Source organism: Sciurus carolinensis, chromosome 10, assembly GCF_902686445.1.
Source record: "Sciurus carolinensis chromosome 10, mSciCar1.2, whole genome shotgun sequence".
Classification (NCBI taxonomy): domain Eukaryota; kingdom Metazoa; phylum Chordata; class Mammalia; order Rodentia; family Sciuridae; genus Sciurus; species Sciurus carolinensis.
The window spans coordinates 2,169,873-2,190,676 of NC_062222.1; the positions used below are offsets into that span (position 1 = coordinate 2,169,873).

General features: G+C 48.3%; 1 protein-coding gene across 7 annotated transcripts in view; it reads right to left on the reverse strand.

Moving 5' to 3' along the window:
• Trpc3 (transient receptor potential cation channel subfamily C member 3) overlaps positions 1-20,804 on the reverse strand; it is a 58,955-nt gene that overhangs the window by 12,408 nt on the left and 25,743 nt on the right. For all 7 annotated transcript variants that reach the window (XM_047566763.1, XM_047566762.1, XM_047566761.1 and 4 more), the window contains exons 4-9: positions 12,795-12,959; positions 10,109-10,325; positions 8,654-8,887; positions 6,164-6,428; positions 2,989-3,184; positions 1,592-1,801 (exon numbers count right to left, since the gene is read on the reverse strand). In XM_047566763.1, coding sequence (XP_047422719.1) covers positions 1,592-1,801; positions 2,989-3,184; positions 6,164-6,428; positions 8,654-8,887; positions 10,109-10,325; positions 12,795-12,959 — 1,287 coding nt within the window. The remainder of the gene's footprint in view (positions 1-1,591; positions 1,802-2,988; positions 3,185-6,163; positions 6,429-8,653; positions 8,888-10,108; positions 10,326-12,794; positions 12,960-20,804) is intronic.

Below are 20,804 nucleotides of genomic sequence, written 5' to 3' on the forward strand. Positions count from 1 at the left end.
CAGTGGACTCAGGGCCTACAGAAAGAAAGAAGAAAACTTCAAGATCCGCCCTAGGGTGTGCTAGAGTTGCAAACTCCCACACCTGAGAAACTTCCTTTTTATACTAAAACCTTTCCCAGTAAAGTCAGCTTCAGCAGCCCAGGAGCTACCCAGGATGACAGCTCCAGGCCCCTGTAAGACACCAGCTGCCCCACAGCTGAAACTACAGCTCAGGGGAGGGAGAGGGAGGCACTCGCTGCTGAGCACAGAGGCAGCCCAGTGCCACAGTGAGCTTGACCCGGCCCAGGTGGCCTGCCAGGGGAGGAATCTGCATGGTCTGGTTGTCTAAACTACCCATGGAACAAGGGTGACGCCTGCCTCGCAGAGCTGCAGGAGGCTCAAGTGTGCTGCACAGCACTGTGCAGACTGTGGATAAGGAAGGGCCCTGGTATTTGTGGAGGCTGGAACTTTCCACATTTCACACAGTGCTCACAATAACCCCAGAGCTTCCTCCTTCAGGGGAAGGGATTAAAGCTCAGAGGGTGAAGTGGTTTGTCCCTGCTACTTGCTCTAAGTCCCCAGAGCCAGCGTCCAAGCCCAGGCCAACAGCAAGGCTGTCTCCCTGGTGGGTACTGCTTCTGGCTGCGTGCCTCCAGGGTTCTGTTCGAATCTTGGCAAGGGATAACCCACCATCACCCTGCCACCTGACCGCTGTGAGAGCCCACATCCAGGTCTGCCAAAAGGACTTAACATCTGGCTTTCTTAAAGAGTAAGATTCCAGGTTGTAACAAATCTTGCAAACTCACCTCTATCTTAAAAAGCAAGAAATTAAATTGCCTTAATCCTCTTTCCCCCAGCTTCAACTGAGAAAAAATACCCACCTCTGCTCAGGAAAGCCTGTATGTCAGGGAATTCACCTAAAATCCTGTGGCCATTTTCACAATTTTAGACAAAAATTGTATATTAAGCCCGTGCATTTTCTCCAGTCTTCCTCCTTCACTCTTATTTGAAGTTTGCCCATAACATTATGCCTCCTGTACCAATCTCATCTCTGAAAATCAAATTCATGCTAATAAGGTGCCATCAGCTGTTAAGGTCTGACTCAACTGGGACACCTGGGGGAAGACCATTCTTGCTGTTTATAAGAGGGGCACTCAGGGTTATTTGAGGAGTTCTCAGGCCGACTATTTTACGATATAATGGACAAAAGATTACTCAGCCCAGTGTAGCCATGCCAAGTCTATGAACAGGAAGAGGAGAATCTGAGGTTAAAATTATTTAACTTCAGAATCACAGCTGAGAAACATGGAATGCACAGAAACAAAGTGCTCCCTAAAATGAGTTTCTGTTTACTTTTGACAAGTGAAAGGAGTCTTGTCTGTGTGCTTTTAATCAGGTGTTCACATGAAGTTCTGACCACCCGGGGCATAGACAAGTGGCTCTTGAAACATTAGGCAGACATCAAGCCTTTGTCTATGGCGGCCCGCGGGATGCGCGGCTACTTTCAATGTCTTCTAAGTTCACACATAAAAATTACTGCACACACATCAAAAGACAAGGAGAAAGGGACAAAACATGGATTTTAAGGTCATGGTAAGTTGTCAATACCTACCCTGGACTTTGAATTACCCATTCCCATTTCCAGATCCTTCTGTAGCCTTCTCCTTCTACATTTGGAGAAGTTAATGATCCGCATGATGAGATAAACAAACGATTTTGGACTTGGAACCAGACTGAAGGGTGGAGGCAATGTTTTTCCATCATCAAAATAGGATAACCAAAGTTTTGAACGAGCAAATTTCCACTCTACATCACTGTCATCCTGTGTTGCAAAATAGAAATTACTGACTTTAAATTAGCTATTAATTTTTAAAACTAAATATTTCATTCACAATGTAAATTCTAGCAATGAATATAAATAACTTTTGAAATAGGTAAGGAACTTATACATAATTATCTGCATATGATCTCTTTATGCCTATGGGATAAACTGAGTATCAATTCTATGAAACCCATTTAAATTTTTTCTTTTCTATATGTCTTTGTCTACAGTCAGTAAAATTTAACCAGAATTTCCTATTCCTTACCCAAAGACAAGACAAAAAGACCACCCACCAGTTCTGCATGATCAATGTTAGTTCTTTACCCTAACTCTCTTTACCCACGCTCTCCCCTCCCCAGACCATCCAAGCCGGGTTATGCATATGGTATATTATGCTCCACGGGCAAAGCAAAAAGTGGATTTAGATCAACTGCTTTGTGGAGTTCATGTTTCTGTCACATGTTCCCCAATGTCACAGTAATTCCCCAGTAGCCACTCTATGGTGATGGGCATGGCCATTATGGTGGAAGAAAGGAAGAGGGGCCCAGGGTGGAGGAGCCTGGCTCGCTCGAGTCACCCAGCCCAGATGGGCAGGAATGCACCCACACTGGTGTTCAGAGCACTGGGGTTTCCATTTCTGGAGGAGCAAACATCTGCCTTGGGGACACTCTACCATGAGGCTCTAAAACACACATGGGGATCTCTCAGAGCCACCAACAGCTAGGCACTGGAAAGACACCGAACACAAAACTGGAGGATGTAAGAAGATATATACGGCGATGAAGATGCTACCAATCCAAGCCCAGCCCAAGACCAAAAGCAGTTTCTGGAATCCTGGAAATTCTGACTGGATAAAGAATGCTATCCATGTTTCCAGGCATCTAGCAATTCTTCCACCAGGAAGAATGGCGGGCTGGCTGACCTGGGAGCCAATAATTTCCCTATAGCCAGTACATGCAGGCCACAATTTCAGGAGTTCTGGAGCGCAAGGGTGGAGTGGGAGGGAAGTCAAGGGACCTGTGCTCCCAGAAGAACCAGCCGGGGTGACTGCCTGTGCAGGGGAACACAGCTGCGCCCAGCTCCCTGCTCGGGTATGAGCCTCTTTGTGAACATAGGGCACCGAAGCAGATGTCACATGCCATCAGAGTGGATGGCAAGGGGAGACGCTGGGGACAGAGTGGGCGTACCTCGATTTCTTGGTATGAGCTATTGATCATAGCAATGAGCATGTTGAGTAGCACGACCACCATAGTTACATTGTATATTCCATAAAGCACGTATCCGATGTTCTCTATGAACTTGTGGTCGTATTTGAGCACAACAGAAGTCACTTCAGATAACCCAAATATTGACCAAAACAAAGTCTTGAAACTTTCTTCCACACTGTTGAGAAAACGAGACAGAGTAATTGATTAAAGGTTCTAAGTATTACAAATTCAGAAGTAAAAACCAGTTAGGGCTGAACACTATACAGATGTAAAACGCAATCAGAATAAACATCTAGTAACTACTTTTAACAATTTAATGATAGTTAATAGAAATTCTCCTCTCAGGCTTTGGCCAGCTGAGCTTTTCTGAAGGACCATCAAAGGAAAGTTCTCCACTCGGCAGGAGAAAGCTGAGGTCATATCACAATGTCCATTCCTTTCTCCTGGGAGGATGAGAGTTTGAAGTTTGATGTGGTAGATGGTTTAGATATTTAAGTCAGTTTTCCTGGAGTAGAACAGAAATTAAAATTATGTATTTACTTCAAAAAAAATGTTTAAACATGTTCCTTGCCGCATCATTTGCTATGAAATAATTTAATTTTAGAATAAAAACAGCCTAGATAGGCAAGGCATAGGCTGAATAATTCTGGTGCATCCAGACGACAGAAGGCCATGCAACCATGGGGAATGAGACAGGTCTGTCTCCTGCACACGTGCCGTGAGGTCAGAGAAGCATTATGTGAAGAAACAAGACTCAGCAACTGCGAAAACTTCTGTCAGTCGAATGACAAGGGGGACACAAACACTTAACATTCCACTTCATGAAAAAACATCTCAATGTATCCCAAAGACACCAGTGCTTCTGGGAACTGGGGAGAACTGGCAGACTGATGGGGTGGGGAGGGACCAGCTTGTCACTGTAGATGCCTCTCTGAATCTTTTGTCACCATAATGAATAGTCAGTCACCACGGGGTATCTTTGGGGTTGGGCTCTAGGATGCCCTGGGGATAGGATGTCTGTGGGTGCCAAGTCCCTTAAAGAAATGGCTTAGCATTTACAACTAGCCTACGCACATCTCCCACGTGCTTGAAACCATCTCCAGGTGGCTTACGGTGCTCCATATGATGCGACTGTCTGACAGTTGCTGAAACAGACGTCTGTGTGCTGTGTAGGGACCAACAAGGAGAAACGGCTGCACCTGTTCAGCAAGGACGTGCTTCCAGACCACTCATGACCCACGGCTGGCCGGACTTACAAGGGGCCCACAGATCCCGAGGGCGAACCGCATCACCTCCCTGGAAAGGATCCTTAGCGGGACATGAAGCAGGGCAGCAGAATGAGGGGTGCGTTTCCCTTGATTACAGGACTTCCGGTTCCTCCATCAAGACTATTAGCGCCCGTGGTCCCCACACCAATCACCTGCTTTAGTTCCTCAACTGACTTTGGCAATACACGTGGCCGCTTCTGTCATGTGCTGACTTGTGATCCCTGAGCTGGGAACTGAATAAATAGTCCTTAAACAGTTACCAGTAAAATTCCATTACAAGAAAGGTCAGAAGCAAGTTCTCTTATGCGGTTCTATGGGAACCGTATTTAAAAAAAAAATTTTTTTTTTCAACAGATCCTAAGTAACAATGAATTCTATAGACTGCAGGGCCAGTGCTGACTTGTCTATTGATTGTTCATGCATTCATTCATTTGACAAATATGGATGGAGAAAGGGAATGGAGGGCGGGGCCTGGGGACAGAGGTTTGACCAGCAAGGTGTCCCTTCCTCTGGGGACGTTTGCGGGGTGATGTCAGGGCACAGATGCTGATGGAGGTGAGACAGCGACCGCCCGTGTGTTTCTGCGCAGACCTGAGCGCATGGAGACATTCCGCTCCTTGCCCTGGCGCTTCTGCGAAGCCCGCTCCCTGAACCTCTCGGGTCTGGGTGGGTGCGAGCTGCAGAGCCAGGGCGGTACCGGGAGACGCTGGCAGAGAGCGCCCGCCGCCGAGGGGCTTCCCTTCCCTGCGCCGCGTGGTCCTCACGACAGCCTTGTTTAAACCGCATTGTGTTATTTTAAAAATAAGGAAAATGACCCTGGGAAGCCACCAGCGAGTACCCAAAGGCCTGGGCTAGAGAGTAGCAGAGGCGGCAGGAAAGTCCAGCTCTGCCTGATTCTCCAGCTCGTTCTTTCCACTTCACCGTGTTGCTGCCCCCGCCCCCACAAGTGGAGAAAGCGCCAGGTATAAAGCAAGCTCCCATGGAGCTCAAAGCGGGAGGAGGGCAGGGTGGCACTGTGCAGGATCCCTGTCATTTCCCCCAGCAGGTTCAAATGAATTGTTTTCCTTCATTACAATAAAGTGCGTTTCAGGTCTCTTTCACCTTTATGACCTGCTCCATATTAACTATTTAGAAAACTAGTTCAGAACCATTCAGATGTCTGCAAGGTTGGTATTCTATTTTAGTCTACAGGGATCTTGCTGAGAGTGAAGCTGGTCTCCAGCTGTGGCTTTACAGGGAACCAAGGGAGTGGTCAGGGTAGGATTTCCTCATAGCAAGACCAAGATACAGGGGAGGTATCATGATCGCCATGACAACCACAGTCTGGGTACCTCCACACTGAGGGACTGCAGGGTAGTAACGACCCAGCTTGGGAAGGCTTCCTGGAGGAGGCGAGTCACGGTGCAGAAACCAGTGTGACCCTGGGCAGGAAGTGGTGTCACCTCTGCAGGGGGCTCAGGACACTCAGCTCTGCTTTCCACTCACTCTCCTCCCTGCAGGGTTCAGTGATTCATTAAAATAAACCAGTGCCTCTGTTTCAACAGAGTAGTACTAGCTACAAAATGACAGCTCTAAATTTAACACTATACATAATGAAAGACACGTCCAGTATTAGAAATCTGTTATCCCATTCTCTTAAAATAGCAGGTTTTGTCCAGGATTTTTTCCAAATCCTGATTGATTCTGTGGTCAAATGCTCACCAAGGTAAAAGAGATGAATCTGTGGAGCAACATAATCACATTCAAGAACCGACTGTTTTTTATGAATTTTTTTTCCTGCTCTTAAAAAACACCTTCACTAGGGTAATTGAAATTTTTCTTTTGCTTTGTCTGGACCTGTTAGGATTCCTCTTCATCAAATCTTTTTAATAAGATGCTCTACTTACGTGGTAAAAGCAGCGTTTACTTTGGCCCCAAGGTAGTAAGAGTAAAGTATGAACATGCCAATCATGAAGGCCAGAAACACCATGATGAAGAGGACCATGAACTTGAATATGTCCTTCACAGTCCTTCCAAGAGAGATCTGCAAGGGGCCAAAGCTCTCGTTCGCAGGGAGGATGTAGGCGATGCGAGAGAAGCTGAGCACCACCGCTATGGCATAAAGACCTTCCGATATGATCTGTGGGTCAGAGGGCAGCCATTTGTCTCTAGCTGGAAAAGAGAAAGAGATTAATAATGGAGCATGCCACACATGGCTACCTTGCAGAGTGAATGCAGTAAACAGGATCTGTCTTGTGTAGGTGGCTCTTCTCTCAGTTGACACCACTGAACATTTATTAACTGCCCAGTGGGTTTTTTTTTTTTTTAATATTAAACGAGAAACAAAATTCTCTATCACTTTCAGTGGAGGAAACACCAGTGTAGAGATGCCGAACTGACAACACATGAATCAGAAAAGAACAAAAGTCAGAGATTAAAACGCGTCACAGACACTGACGCGCAGGATGGTGCGACAACCCACTGACCTGCCCCTCACGGTCAGATTTATCAACCGCTATTCTGGTGTCCTCTGGACACAGCTGGAGTGAAACTTCTTTCCCACGTCTTATGGGAGGTTAGCTTGTCTAGCAGTTTATGCAAGTGAAATCTCAGACAGTGTCGAGGGAGAGTGTCACTGGGTCACAGCAGTGCTGCCCCATGAGAGCCGAGCAGCCTGACTTGTTCCTGGAGAATGTAAAGTGCCAGGAAGGGTAAAGATTGGGATGCAGATTCAGAACAAGGGCCCTACTGACCCTTTCGAGGTTACTAAGTCTGCAGTAGGCCTGCCCTGGCAGGTCAGCGAAACACTGTGTGGTTCATTCTGTGTGAACTGGGTCATTTCCAAAAGCATGGACACTCTGTGGACATTTGGGACAAGAAACATCAACATTTACTGAGTGTTCCAGGCATGCCAGTGTCACAGGCTACCTGGTGAGCAAGCGGAGCCAGTGCTGACCTCTTAGAGATGCAGAAACCAAGACTGGGAAGAGCCAAAACCATGATCAGAATCACACGTCCAGTGGGTAGGGATGCAGCAGTCACAAAGTCCCCTCAAGACAACAGCCATTAAATATACATCACACACAGAGCTTATGGAAATACTCAGGATATAGATGACACACAAATACAGACTAAATCTCTAATGGTAAATGGTGATCCTTTGCGTGTTTGACCCAGTGTCTTGGTGTATTAAACCCTTGCTTACTGACAGTAAGAGTCACTGGGCTTCAATTTTGTAAACTGAAGACCTTGCATGTGGGCGAGGGAGGCCAGCCTTCCCACCTGGACCCGCCTGGCGAGAGCCCCGACGGCACCGTGGTCATCCTTCACCACCAGACCAGGTACTGCATGCTGAGCCATCTCGCTGCGGGAGCCCGACGACATGTATACATGACAAGAACACTGCCAACCGCAGCTCCGCAGCGGACTCCGGGAGGGCAGCGAACAGCACTCGGACAGGTTTGTGCCGGGCAAGAATGCATCAGCCTCCTTTCACCTGGACGTCCACAGGGGTCTCCCTGCTCTTCGTGACAGGGAGGTCAGGCAGGAGCCCCATTCTGTGCCAGGTGACAGGCACAGCACCCTCCCCACTGTGTCTGCTGTCCCAGCAGCTGCAGTTCTGTAGTGGCCTCGCCGCCCCTCGGTGCCTCTGTGGACGTGTTCACGCCGCTCTCAGAGCAGCTTAGGAACTTGCATCATCTCATCTCCTTGAACCCTCAGGCTCGGGGACTCCAGTCCCTGAGGCCGGGCTTCACGGAGCTCTGAGGCTCATGCCCTGTCCACCTCTCACACTGACGTACAGTGGTTGTCCGTTATCTGAGGTTGGGCTTTCTGCACTTCCAGTTACTCATGGTCAACTGTGATCTGAAAATTTTAAGTGGAAGCGTCCACAAATAAACCACTTTTGAATTTTAAATGCACAGCATTCTGAACAGCACGATCAATCTTGGGTAAATGAATTCTGTCTCTCATAGGTCATGAATCACCCCTTGAGCCAGTGTATTCATGCTGTATAAGCTACCTGCCCACTGGTGACTTAGAAGTCAACTAGGTTGTCAGAGAAACTGTCATTGTATTGTAGTGTTTATGTTCAAGAAGCCCTCCTTTTATTTAATAATGTCCCCAAAGCACAAGAGAAGCCATGGTAGCAACTTTATTACAGTATATTGTTATAACTGTCGTATTTTATTATTGATGTCATTAATCTCATACTGTGCCTAATTTACTTATCAAATTTTACCATAAGTATGTATTTATATATGGGAAGAAACAACATGTAGAGATTTGGGTACTATCAGCAGTTTCAGGTACCCACTGGGGGTCCTGGGAGGTACCTGCCTTAGATAAGGGGCTACCATACTCCTGACTGGCATTTCCTCCTGCAGTTAACCACTCACCGTAGGTGAAGTACTGTATCTCTGGTGGCAGCGTCACTTCGCTGAGGTCACTCTCTTGGACATAGCTGTCCACGTACTGTTGTGCTTTTGTTGCCTGAAGGAAAGCCAGGAATCTGGCCGTGAATGCAGCGATGAAGATGGAGAGCATCCCAAAGTCGAGCACATTCCACAGCTGCAAGATGTATTCCCTAGGTCCTTCCAGCCAGAGCTCCTTACACTCTGACCACATCATTCCTGCGGCGGCAAGCAGAGAGGGTGCAGGTGAGATGACAGCTCAGGTGGGAGACCACTACAGGCACCTGCTGACCCAGGCCCAGCCGGTGGAGGAAGGGCTTCCCTCAGGAGGGGTGCACCCGACAGCCAGACCTGGAGGGCTCCACATGTGGTCACTCACACGGGGACAGTGTGGCAGATGCAGTGAGGAGGAAGGAAGCAAGCAAATCAAAGGAGCTTCCCGGTGAGATGTGTGGAGGACAGAGGAAAAGGCGTCCCTACAGAAATCAAAGTGGCTGGTTGTCCAGCCATGGTGACTGGGAAATTGAAACCCACAGGAGAAACTCACAGGGATCCTAACAAGAGGCTTCCCACCACCCAGGAAGCTTGCACTTCCCCTCCCGCTCCCACTTCTGCCCTCAGCGGGGGAGGCCAGGAGCGCCGCTGGGAGGAGAGGAACCCCCTCAGGAGAAACTGAGATCAGAAGGTGCCCCGTGAGGAGAAGAGGGCAGACAGCCCTGACTGGGGGCAGGGGTGTCTGTAGGGCTTACAGAGGAAACGTGAGGGTTCAAAATACAATTCACAGACAACTACTGGGCCAGGTCGAGGCCGGAGGTGAACGAAGGGGAGAACCAATCTGTCAATTCAGGAAACGAGAAGATACCACAAAACACACCGGACAAAAGAAAACATACAGAAATGACTGGGTCAGAAATCTAGGGGACAAACCTGCTTTGACTTGCACTGATTAAAATGCAACAAAAACAAGTTTTTCATATCACTTAAAATTTTTACTTTAATACAGTACTCAAAACCGGTTACTGCAGGGCAGAGTAACAAATATCCCCAAAATGCAGTCTCCTAAAAAAAATCTCTAAACTAATGCAACTTGTAGGTTCTTTAGTCCTCAGTCAATAACTGCTGGGTTATTTCACAAGTATTTCAATTGAATAATTGATCACACAGTGAATCACGTTTAAAAACTTACTTGTGTTCAATCATTAAAGTTAGATTTCTGAAACATGGTGGATTTGCAATCAGGCTCAAGTTAATCATACAAACTTGAGTTAAGGTATAACATTTACCAGTATGAACCAAATTATTCAATCATTTTGCTACTAAGCTCATCTGACACTGGCAATGTCCTTACCAGGGAAGGCATAGCAGCTTCAGTAGAAAATGACAATGATTTAGACAACTAGTTTTTGGTAGAAATTAGGGTACTTAAAATCAAAGCCTTACCGAGAACCCAGACCATAATCAGCATCTCGGTCCATGTGAACTGGGTGGTCTTCACCCTGAAGATCTGTTTGGGGTAGTCGGTGACCGTGATGTTGGGCAGTGTAGCGATGCCCTCAAACCGGTCAGAGGCGTTGAACACCAGCAGGCCCAGGAAGATGATGAAGGAGGCGGCATGCGCCACGAACTTCATGAAAGGGCTCCGCAGAACCCTCCCCAGCTGGAGCAGGACGGGGCAGTGGGGGAGAGAGAAAGTGCACTTGAGAAAACCTGCCTTCCACTTTAAACACTCCACAAACCGACACACAAATAAAGGAAAAGGGAACACTTTTAAAAACCTGCTTCTGTTTCTGAAGAGCTATGTATGGAGAAAACTAGTCTTTGTAGGGAGAGTCTTTGTTCAAAACTTTTTAGTAAGACCTCAGAATTCATCATTTCTTAATATCCAATTTGTCTCGGATATACTGCACTGGCAGATGCTCTTCTGGAACTCACAGGACGTGCACTGGTTCTTGTTCCTTCTTCACATGGAAGACTATGCAAAACCAAAGTTCTTGCAGCTGGGAGAAGAGACTTTGTGCACTGTGTAGTTCTTTAATGCTATGTAACTGAAATGCTATGAGTTTGCAGACTCAGGGCATTAAAAACTCTTTGAGGAGTAAAAAAAAATTACTATAACAGAAGTAAATTTGAGTTCTTATTTCTAAATATTCCAAAATCACTTTACTTTGTATCATATAAAAAGACAGAAAATATTAGAATCAAAATGAGTATTTTATCTGTTACCACCTCAATAATTGAAATCTCCAAGTAGGTTAGCTTAATTAAAATTCATCTCTAAGTTTGGAAAATTATGCTATAGTGCAAAAGCTGTTCTAAAGTTCAGTTTATAATTATTTTAAGGTGACTCCTGAAAAAATCCCCTGTGACACAATGTCCTTAAAAGTCCCACGTTCTAGTGGAAATGAAAAACAATTCCTCCTGTCCCCAGGGCTTCCATAGTCCTCACTCCTGGACATGTGGTAGATTTATCAAGTGAGTTCTCTAGTCTGCACTCTCAGATCCTGCCTGTAACTCAGTCTGTGACCTTCAAAAGCACCAAGGTTTGCATTTAAAAGACTGAACTTTGAACAAATGTCCAGAACCTCGATTTGTTCTGGGACTGAAGACACAGAAGTGCACACAGCTGAATTAATGTTTTCCACACTGGACACAGAAGTAAACTGCCATGTCACTCTGCTGTGGAGAAGGTGCCTCAGGGCAGCTTGTCCATGGCATCTATTTCTCCTAAAGGCTGATCTCTAAACACCCCACACAAGCAGAAGAGAAAGCAGTACACTTCCTCAACAATGGGGCAGGTGAGGAAGATGCTTTTTGTGGTGGGATGGATTGTTCACAGCAGCCACAGATGGGGTACCTGGGATGACTTAACTCCCACCTTGCCCTCTCTGCCCAGGGGAGTTCACCACCTGTGAGGAGTGGGCCCCAAGATGCCCACTTCAAACCTGACGTCCTGTCCTAGCTGGGTAAGCTGCCTTGGGAGGCACAGATGTGGACAGGCCAACACTCCAACTCACTGCCCACAGAGGGACCCTGGAGGGAGGACTGCGGGTCTGCCGTGGTGCTGCCTCTCCTATCAGTCACGTGCCTTGGGGTTTAGTGTCTACGTAGCTGAAGAATCATGAACTAGTTTTCCATGATACATAACAAAAGAATTTAGCTGAGCCATCAACTTGATCAAAATGACAAACTTTCTGCCTCCAACTGCCCTGGGCAACCCAGCAGTGCAAACACACACACACACACACACACACACACACACACACACACGGGCACCTCGAAGCAGAACTGCCTGGAAGACTGCTGAAGAGCCCACGGATTTCCAGGGTCAGTGGTAAGTGGGCTTGACTCGTTTTGCCTGAAACTATCTCAGTTATGAACAAAACCAGGTTCTGGAAGAGGAAACTGGACTAAGCGACCTCACAACAGCTCCTTCTCTCTAACTGTGCCCTTTATTAGCCTAACACAGATCCTGCCAGCCAGGCTGGGTCCCTCTCCACACCTTGTTCAGGGGATCTCTCAGGCATGACTAAACTGGCTCTTCCTGAGCAAGCAGAGAGGAGGGTAAGGGTAGTGGACAGATGATGTAAGCAAAACCAAATGATGTCAAAGATCCAAAATCCACAGGCTACATATTTTAGGGCCTTCGGAAAGAACAGAGGGCTAGGGAACCTGATGTGCTCAGATCCCAGGTTGAATGACAGGCCCGTTCTCAGTGCTACTGACACAGCCTAAGACTGCTCCTGTAGGCTCCAACCAGCTCCCGGGCTAACCACTTCTTGGGTCTCACAGTGGGACTATCTGCTCCTGTTTCAGCATGGTCAGCCTTCTATGTATTTGGCTGTCAACAGAATTGACACAAATGCACAAGCCACTTTTCCTCCTTTCTGCCTGCCACGGGGGCTTTCACTTAAAAGCCTAAGTATCTTATGCCTGCAAGTGTGAGCTACTCTGCTAGGACCAAGCCTGTCCCCAGCCTTTATTTGAATGGATCCAGTCACTGAAAAGCACAGTCTGTGCTCAAAAGAGAATTGACGTTCAGGGTGGGGCCTTGCGGGTGAAGCGCCTTTCTCTTCTCCTGAAGGGACACGCAGGCCAACACAGAGGAAACGGTGTAGACGGCCAGTACCCTGCTGCAGGGGGCGATCCAGTAGCCGATGGCGAGGAGCGGGAGGCCCAAGGCCACGACCAGCACGACCAGGCACTTGACCGCCACGGTCTGTTCCCGCAGGCCCGAGAGGTTCTCGTACCAGATGGTCAAAAGCTGCTGCTGGCAGTTGGGGTGCGCCACAAACTGGGGAGAGAAGAGAGGAGTCACCACAGCACCACCGCTGAGCTGCGCACGCATGCGCGCCCCGACCGACCGACGCTGGAGCACAGGTCCCGGGGCCCCGGAGAACCCGCCTTTGCGTCCCGGTTTCCGAAGCTACTCCGTAACTGTGCGGAGAGCCAAAGTGGAAACGGGGTGGGACTGACGCTGCCCTTCATCACAGTTCTGACAGAAAACCTCCCAAACTCACGGGTTTCCTGCGGAGGGGGCGGGACACCTGGCTTCTGTGAAAATGTGCCCGTCGCGCTGTCTGCGGGCCACTGGCATTCAGTGCAAAAGGGAAACGCAAAGGGGGTCGGCTTATCGCAACTGCTGCTGAGAGACCGGTCTCTTAAATGCCCCGCGCAACCCTAAAACGCCTCGCCCTCCGAGCGTCGCTGCTGAAAATCCCAAAGGTCTGCCAAGCGCTCGGCCACTGCAGGGGGTGCTTCGGGCGGCGGCCGCTCCCTTCGGAATGCCCTCTCACGGCCGTCCTCCGCCGCAGGTGAGGCCAGCAGCCGCCCCCAGCGGGTCCTCCTAACTGCAGCTCCGTCCCGGGAAATGAGCGCGCCGCACGTGTTCAGCCGCACCTGAGCTCGCCGAGTCGCCTGCCTGCACATTCGGAGACACCGGGGCTCCCGGGGCTCCCCCCTCTTCCAGGCAGCAGCAGGTCAGGCCGAGGCAAAGTTCCAGGCCCCCAGCTGCCCTCTGGGCTAGGCACGTCCTTCTCCATGCCCAGGCTTGGGGATGGTGGGGGGCCACTCCAAAGGACTGAGCGCCAACAGACTTTTTAAAAGGAGCCTTTACTATGATAAAATAAAAGTATTGCTGTCTTCTGAAAAGCCAGAATACACAACAAGACAGGCCTGTTAGGAGGTACCCAGGAAAGGTTCTGGGAACTTGGAGAAGCAGAGAGCCGCAGTTCCCACTGGCCACGGGCTCCGCCTTCGTCAGGTTCCAGCCAGCGATCCCAGTGGTGCCTGTAACCGGGGCAACTCCCCAAGCCATCGAGCACACCCCTGGGGCAGGACGCGCGGCCTCCCCACCCTGCCCGGAGCCTGTGCTACCCTACTCGGTGTCTGCCCATGACGGCTCTGAAAGCTGACACTGTGCCACACACAGGAGGACTTGAGGGCCAGCTGAGGAGCTGGGAACAAGGTCACAAATAGTACATCTGAATTATTTGTAATACCAACCCCTGGTGTGGGGTATCGGGAGGAGGGTATTTGGGGAAGTGATTGGGTGGTGAGTGAAGGATATGGAAACAAGGTCCCCAGGACGGAGGAAACAGTGGGCTCTGGAGTGCGACAGCTGTCCCTGAGTGCCCAGCCCACCTTCCACTGTGACCCCGTCTCACTGAACCCTATAAAATGCAGACTTCCCCTGCTTGATGAAGCAGCACGGATCCCTTGAGGTCTGTCTGTTTCTTTCTTTCATTTGCTTTCAGGGAGGGTAGAGCTCTATGGCAGGATCAGTGCCCTTGCAAGAGTCCCCTTCCTGCCACATGTGGGCACCATGAGAAGACAGCAGTCTGCCACCCAGAAAAGCACCCTCACCAGAGCCGACCCTGCTGCATCCTGAGCTGCACCTTTCAGCCTCCAGAACAGCGAGAAATGCATTTCTTTTGTTTATAAATCACCCAGCCTAAGGTATTTTTTAGTGGCACAAGCTAAGACACATTTTATTATAAATTCCTTTCACTCAGTTATAAAAATCCCAGGTCCCTGTGTTTTCTAGTCCTTGCCAGCTGCTAAGTACCCATTAAAACTTTCCAGACCAAGATTCTGTTATACTTTCAAGTTTCTGTCTTTTGAAAACACTATTTCATGTAACAGTGCAGCTATTATTTGAAAATGATAAAATCTGTGGTTATAGTGCTGGGTGTGGTAGCAGGGGCCTGTAATTCCAGCTATTAGGGAGGCAGAGACAGGAGGATCACAAGTTGAAGGCCAGCCTTGAAAATAAAGAGTGTGGTGTAGCTTAGTGGTGGAGAGCTGGTTTGCAATGCACAGAGTTCTGGGTTCCATCCTCAGCAATGAAGGGAAAAAGAAGAGGAAGAAGAGGAAGAAGAAGAAGGAGAAGGAGGAGGAGGAGGTAGAGGAGGGGGAGGGGAGGAAAGGAGAAGGGAAAGAGAAGGGGAAGAAGGAGAAGAGGAGGAGGGGAAGAAGGAGAAGAAGAAGAAGAGGATGAGAAGGAGGGGGGAGGGGAAGAAGGAGAAGAAGAGGAGGAGGAGGGGGAGAGGAAGTAGAAGAGGGGGAGGGGGAGGAAGAGGAGGAAGAGGAAGAGGAAGAGGAAGGGGAAGAAGGAGGAGGAGGAGAAGGGGAAAGGGAAGAAGAAGGGGAAGGGGAAGAAGGAGAAGAAGAGGAGGAGGAGGAGGAGGAGGAGGGGAAAGAAGAAGAAAGACATCTGTGGATATAATCCCCGGTCTATGTGACAAGAAGAGTCTCGGGAACCTGGATGAGAACTCCAGCTTCCGCCCTGCCTTGTCCTATATTCGCATCATTTTCTCCTTGCTTCGCCCCTCTCTCCACCTCCTGAATGCCATCTCATTCATTCATTCACTCAATGCCTGAGGCCCCACACACTGTGCCAGGCAAGAAGATAAAGATGGGGCATCAGCCAGGCAGGCAGGGCCCGGTCACTGTTGGGGCACACAGTCCTCACAGAAGGGATGGACAGGAGCCATCACAGAGGTGGGCCTCCATGTCAGGGTGGCAAGGGCGTCATATAAAGCAGTTTGATTTGGATGTTGGGCCAAATGTCTTGGAATCTGGGGGTTGTGTTGAGGGAGGTTGGACAGGTGCAAACACAAGGCAGCCCCGGTGACTCTGGCCAGGCCGGCTCAGGAGGGACAGCTACAGGCTGAGCACATACACCAGCAAATTGCCTCTACTAGGAAGGCCAACCTTGCACGTTTGTTTTTTTCAGTAAGTGACGGGTTTCTGTGGGGCACAAGATATCCGTGAAGTTTAGAGACAGGTGGACATGTGTCCACTGGGATTGCTGATAATTTCCTTTTGGGTGTGTCTGCTTACCATGGTTTGAATGTGTCTCCTCCAAAACTGGGATGTTGCCAGTGTGATATTCTTAAGAGGTGAGACCCATAAGAGGTGGCCGGGTGTAGGGTACACACCTGCAGCCCCAGATACTGAGGAGGAGGCTGAGGCAGGAAGATCCCTTCAGCTCAGGAGTTCAAGGCCAGCTGGGCAACATTACAAGATCCTATCTCTTAAAACCAGAGAGCACTCTACTAAGAGGTATGAGGCCGGAGGACTGCCCTCTCCTTGCAGGGACGTAGGCCCTCATATAGAGTTTCCATGCAGCGTTTGCCCATCTGGGGGACATAGTCCTTACCAGGCACTGAATCTTCTCATGCTGTCCTTGATCCAGGACTAACCCCTCTCCAGAGCTGTGAGGAAAATACATTTCTGTTCCACTGAATTACCCAGCCTCAGGTTTTCCATTACAGCAGCACAAGGGACTAAGATACTCTGAGGTTTTCAACTCTTGGGGGCAGAAATATTGAAGCTGTGGCGTGACTCTCCCTCTTCCTCCCTGCAAATCTTCAGGACTGAAGATGTGTTTTAAGGCATGAGTTACACCTGTAAAAAGATTCTACAGCCTCAGACACCTGATAGGAATCCGGCCCTTCCACAGGGCAAACGTGAGGCTCAATATCAGACTTGCAGTGACCTGAACAACACAGCACAGACTCTCCCAGCGTGTAGAGACCAGCCCAGATCACAGTTTCATCTGCGACACTTTAAAACTCGGCCAGGCAGGTGCAATTCCTACCCAACTACTTCCACTCTCTTCTTCCTTGTGATAATGTAGCCCTCCGAGGTGTCTGTATTCCTTTCAGTCCATGCAAATAGATTTTCCTCAATTTAAAATCCTACTACAAGCACATAAAGGGCATTTCAAAAAAGAAGATAAAACCAGTACAGTATTAGCAAGTAAGGGGGGAAGAAACCAACAAAACCAATCCCTCTAGAAGATGAGTTTTTCACTTTTCAATGACTTCAAAATAGGGCACTGACCTTTATCTCTTAAAACTATTTTACTTTCTAAAAAATGTCCTTGTGCTCCCAGCCACAGCTAGCTGGATAAAATTTGTATGTGGTTTCCTAACTCCAGTGGGCCAGCAAATTGAAGTCATTACAAAAATAATACCCTTACTTGAGGTTTTTCCGATTTGAAGGAAGAATGCTTGACCCAAGAAAACGTCCATCTTTCCATGGAGCAAAACGACCATCGCAGTATAGAACAGACATGTCTTTTTCCTGCCAAATGACTAAGAGGATGTAAACTGAACCACCAATCAGGTCAAGTTACACAGAACAATTAAATAGGTTTTAACTTAAACAGGTTCATTTTATACTGTCTTTTCATCGAATTGGATTTCACAATATTCACATCAGATTACTATGTAAAAACGTGGTAGGAACACTCCGTTTTTGTTTTTAATGACATTGTAATAGCCACAATTCATACAGTTTAAAAGAAAATATTCTTGTGAATGAAAACCATACAAATCAACTTATTTTTATTAAAAATAAGTTCATTGAATGGGGAACTATAAATGTAAAGCTTGTATTGTACAGGTTTCCTGGGTTTTGGAACGGGCTGAGTGGGGCATGCTGTATCTGGGTGCCCGAGCACAAGTGGGCGAGAGGTGCTTGTGAAGGACCCGGGCTTGGTGGGCAGCAGGTGCCCCCACTGCTCCCTCGAGGCCTCGCAGCAGGTGGGCTGTGAGCCTTCGCGTCTGTGTTGCTGCCTGTCTGTCCCTTTCTTGGGTGAACTTCATGCAATTGAACTCATCCCACTGTGCAGGAAGCAGGCACCCCGGAACCTTCAGGAAGCCTTCTCTCAAGAACACGGATCTGCAGGTTTGGTGGTGTACATGGTCTAGGACCTTCTGCCAGAGCAGACAGCTCCCGGGAAGTGGGTGGCACTTCCCACACCTGTGGAGGGCGGGCCTGATGCTCAGTCACAGAGCTGGACCGAGGGACCACCAGGATTGGAATGCAAGACTTTTTAGGGGCAGAGTCCACTATTCTAATTGGACAAAATGAATGTTTTTGTCCAAAAGTTAATATTCAGAAAATCAAAATTCCATGCTCCTTGTGGAATAAAGTGTGCATCTATATAAATAATAATGTTTATTCTTCTTCCAGCTTCATGGTTTACTTTAGAGACCCCACAGATAGTTCTAGGATTAATAACCTTCAAAATCTGCTCCTTGACAGGAACAAGGCAAGCAAGCTTGCCCACTTCACCGGAATCATAGTTTGTGTGCTGTGATAATTGGGGAGGGGGCAGGGTATTTGTATATCAGTAAACATTTGTTACTAGAGGTGTTAAACTTTGAACCCGAATTTCCCTCTCCTGGGATCACCTGTTCAAGCCTTTGCTCATTTCCCACAGGGCACTGGAGGTTTTCTGTATGCATTTGCCTGAGCCCTCTGGATATTAAGAACATTGATCCTCTGTAAGTTACAATTCAGAAAAATGTTTCCAGTTTGTCCTTCGCTTTTTTAATGACATTTCTGATGCACCGTAAGTTGTACATGGTCATATCATTTGTTTTTGCTTTGAGACTCCTATTGATTTCATATCAGAAAGTTACTTCCCAGGTAAACATCAAATGCCTGGTGGCAGAGTTCCTGCTCTGGTCTCCTGTATTTTCATTCTGTTGGTTTCATTCTGTAAGGCCTGCATGGAACTCCTGCACGACCCTGGGGAAGACCTGGGCTCTGGGGCTCAGCTCAGGTCCAAGCTCAGCTCCTGCTTTGGGACCAAGGCAGGGAGCAGCTTGGGCAGGTGGTACAGGAAAGAATTCCTAACTCATCTGGCCTCAACGACTTGCCCTTGCATAAAACTCACTTCCTTGGTGGAATATGGGTGGACTCGCATAAGCATGAACTCATGCTACTGAAGGGAAGGGGTCCGTCCCGTGTGAAGCTCTGTGGGAATTCCGTGGGCCAGCTCTGTGCTGCAGTGGGCAGGCTTGTCCCTATAACCTGGAAGTGGCTGTGCTTGAGGATGGAAAATGAGGTGGTGGGAAGAGGCAGAGGCAGAGGTGGGGGAGGTGGTGTTTCCTCCAGGCTAGAGTGGAGATGGAGAGGGCAGGTGCTGGTGACAATGGAGCCAGCCTTCGAGAAGACAAAGAAAGGAAGGACTGGGGCTTTATTGGGAATTCCAGAATAGAGTCCCCCTCCCCCCAGTATTGGTGGTTGAACCCAGGGGGGCTCTACCCTGAATCTACACCTCCAGGTGTTTTGTTGTTTTGTTTTTGTTTTTAATTTTGAGATGGGGTCTCCTTAAGTTGCTGAGGCCAGCCTTGAATTTACGACCCTCCTGCCTCAGCCTCCAGAATAGCTGGGATTATAGGTGTGTCACTATGCCTACCTAGAACAAAGTTCTTATACAGTTATTGAGTAAAGATTCCAAATCAAAGATTGCAATACTCCTTTATGGCATAAAACAAATAAAACAGAAATGCTTACAAAATGCCAAGTCTCCTTTCAGTTCTAAATCCATTTATTTTTCCTGCTGGTTGAATGATAGCCAATTTATTATTAATGACACCTCACACGCATTGTGACCTATGCACCAATTTGCTTAAAATTTACATGCAGGAGGACACTCACTCTGCAGGACAGCTTGGTTAACAGGAGCGCATCTGTGGATGAGCTGTCTCTGCCAACACGACATTCCAAAGCAATGATGAAAAACCAGAGACAACCGAAATCAATTCTCTTCTCTCAGGTGCCAAAACAGAAGAGCCACGTATTGCCAGGTCTGTGAATCTGTGTCCAGACAGCTTTCTAAAAACGGCCTGCTATCAATCTTGTTCACACTTATCTTTTCCCCCAACTTAGTGAAACCTCAACTAGCAAGGCATTCTGAGAGGAGGGCGGCTAGCCCATTTAGTCACCCTGCAACTGAGGATCTCCTCAAGAAGTTATTTTGCTTCCATCTTTACTGAGAACCTTCACATCTGACTGTCTTGTTAAGGAAAGGGGAAATTTGTCATTAATGTCTGAGCAAAATCTAGTTAGTACCACTTGCTGAAGTTCTCCACACTGTGGTCATGTGTGGGTGCACACCTGTGTGTCCACAGAGGGTGCAAGGGGGGACTGCCCTGTCCTCACCTGCTGCCAAGAGCTCCTGGCTGGCCTGACTTGGAAGGGCCTGTGGGGACAGGCCTCAGGGCACCCTCTCTGCTGGTGCAGGAGCCCAGCGTCCATCTGCACGGCAGCAGAATTGTTCTGTTTGAGCCACAGGAACTTCTTGCCCAGGTCAGTTCCGGTGAGGTTTATGGAAACCCAGCTTAACTAAGCTTGTTCCTCCACCTTTCCTTGTGATTCTGTGAACTTCCTAACACCCTTTACTCCATGGTTTCCTGCTAAAATTGGCTATGTCTGGTACCAAGGACTGGAACCAGCACAAAGAACAGGAAATGTGTCTCTGGTGACTGATCGTCCCTAAAGGTTGTCCCTCAGGCTGAGCAGTTTTCATAAAGGAGAAATGTTATTAGTTAATGCTTATTGAGCCAACACCGTGTAGTACCCTGTGCTAATTACTTCACAAGCATTATCTCCCGTAAACATCAAACACCTGAAGAGTAGCACTGTTATGGTCCCCACTTCCTGACCAGCAGACCAAGGCTAGATGGCCAGGTGACTTGCCCTTGGCCACTCAGGGAACCCATGCAACCTCAGGCCTTGAACCCTTCAGGGTAGCTCCCTGCATGTCCTCTTAAGCACCATGCCACTCTGCAGAAAGGACAGAGATGTGCTGGTCATTGACCAGATCATGAAACCA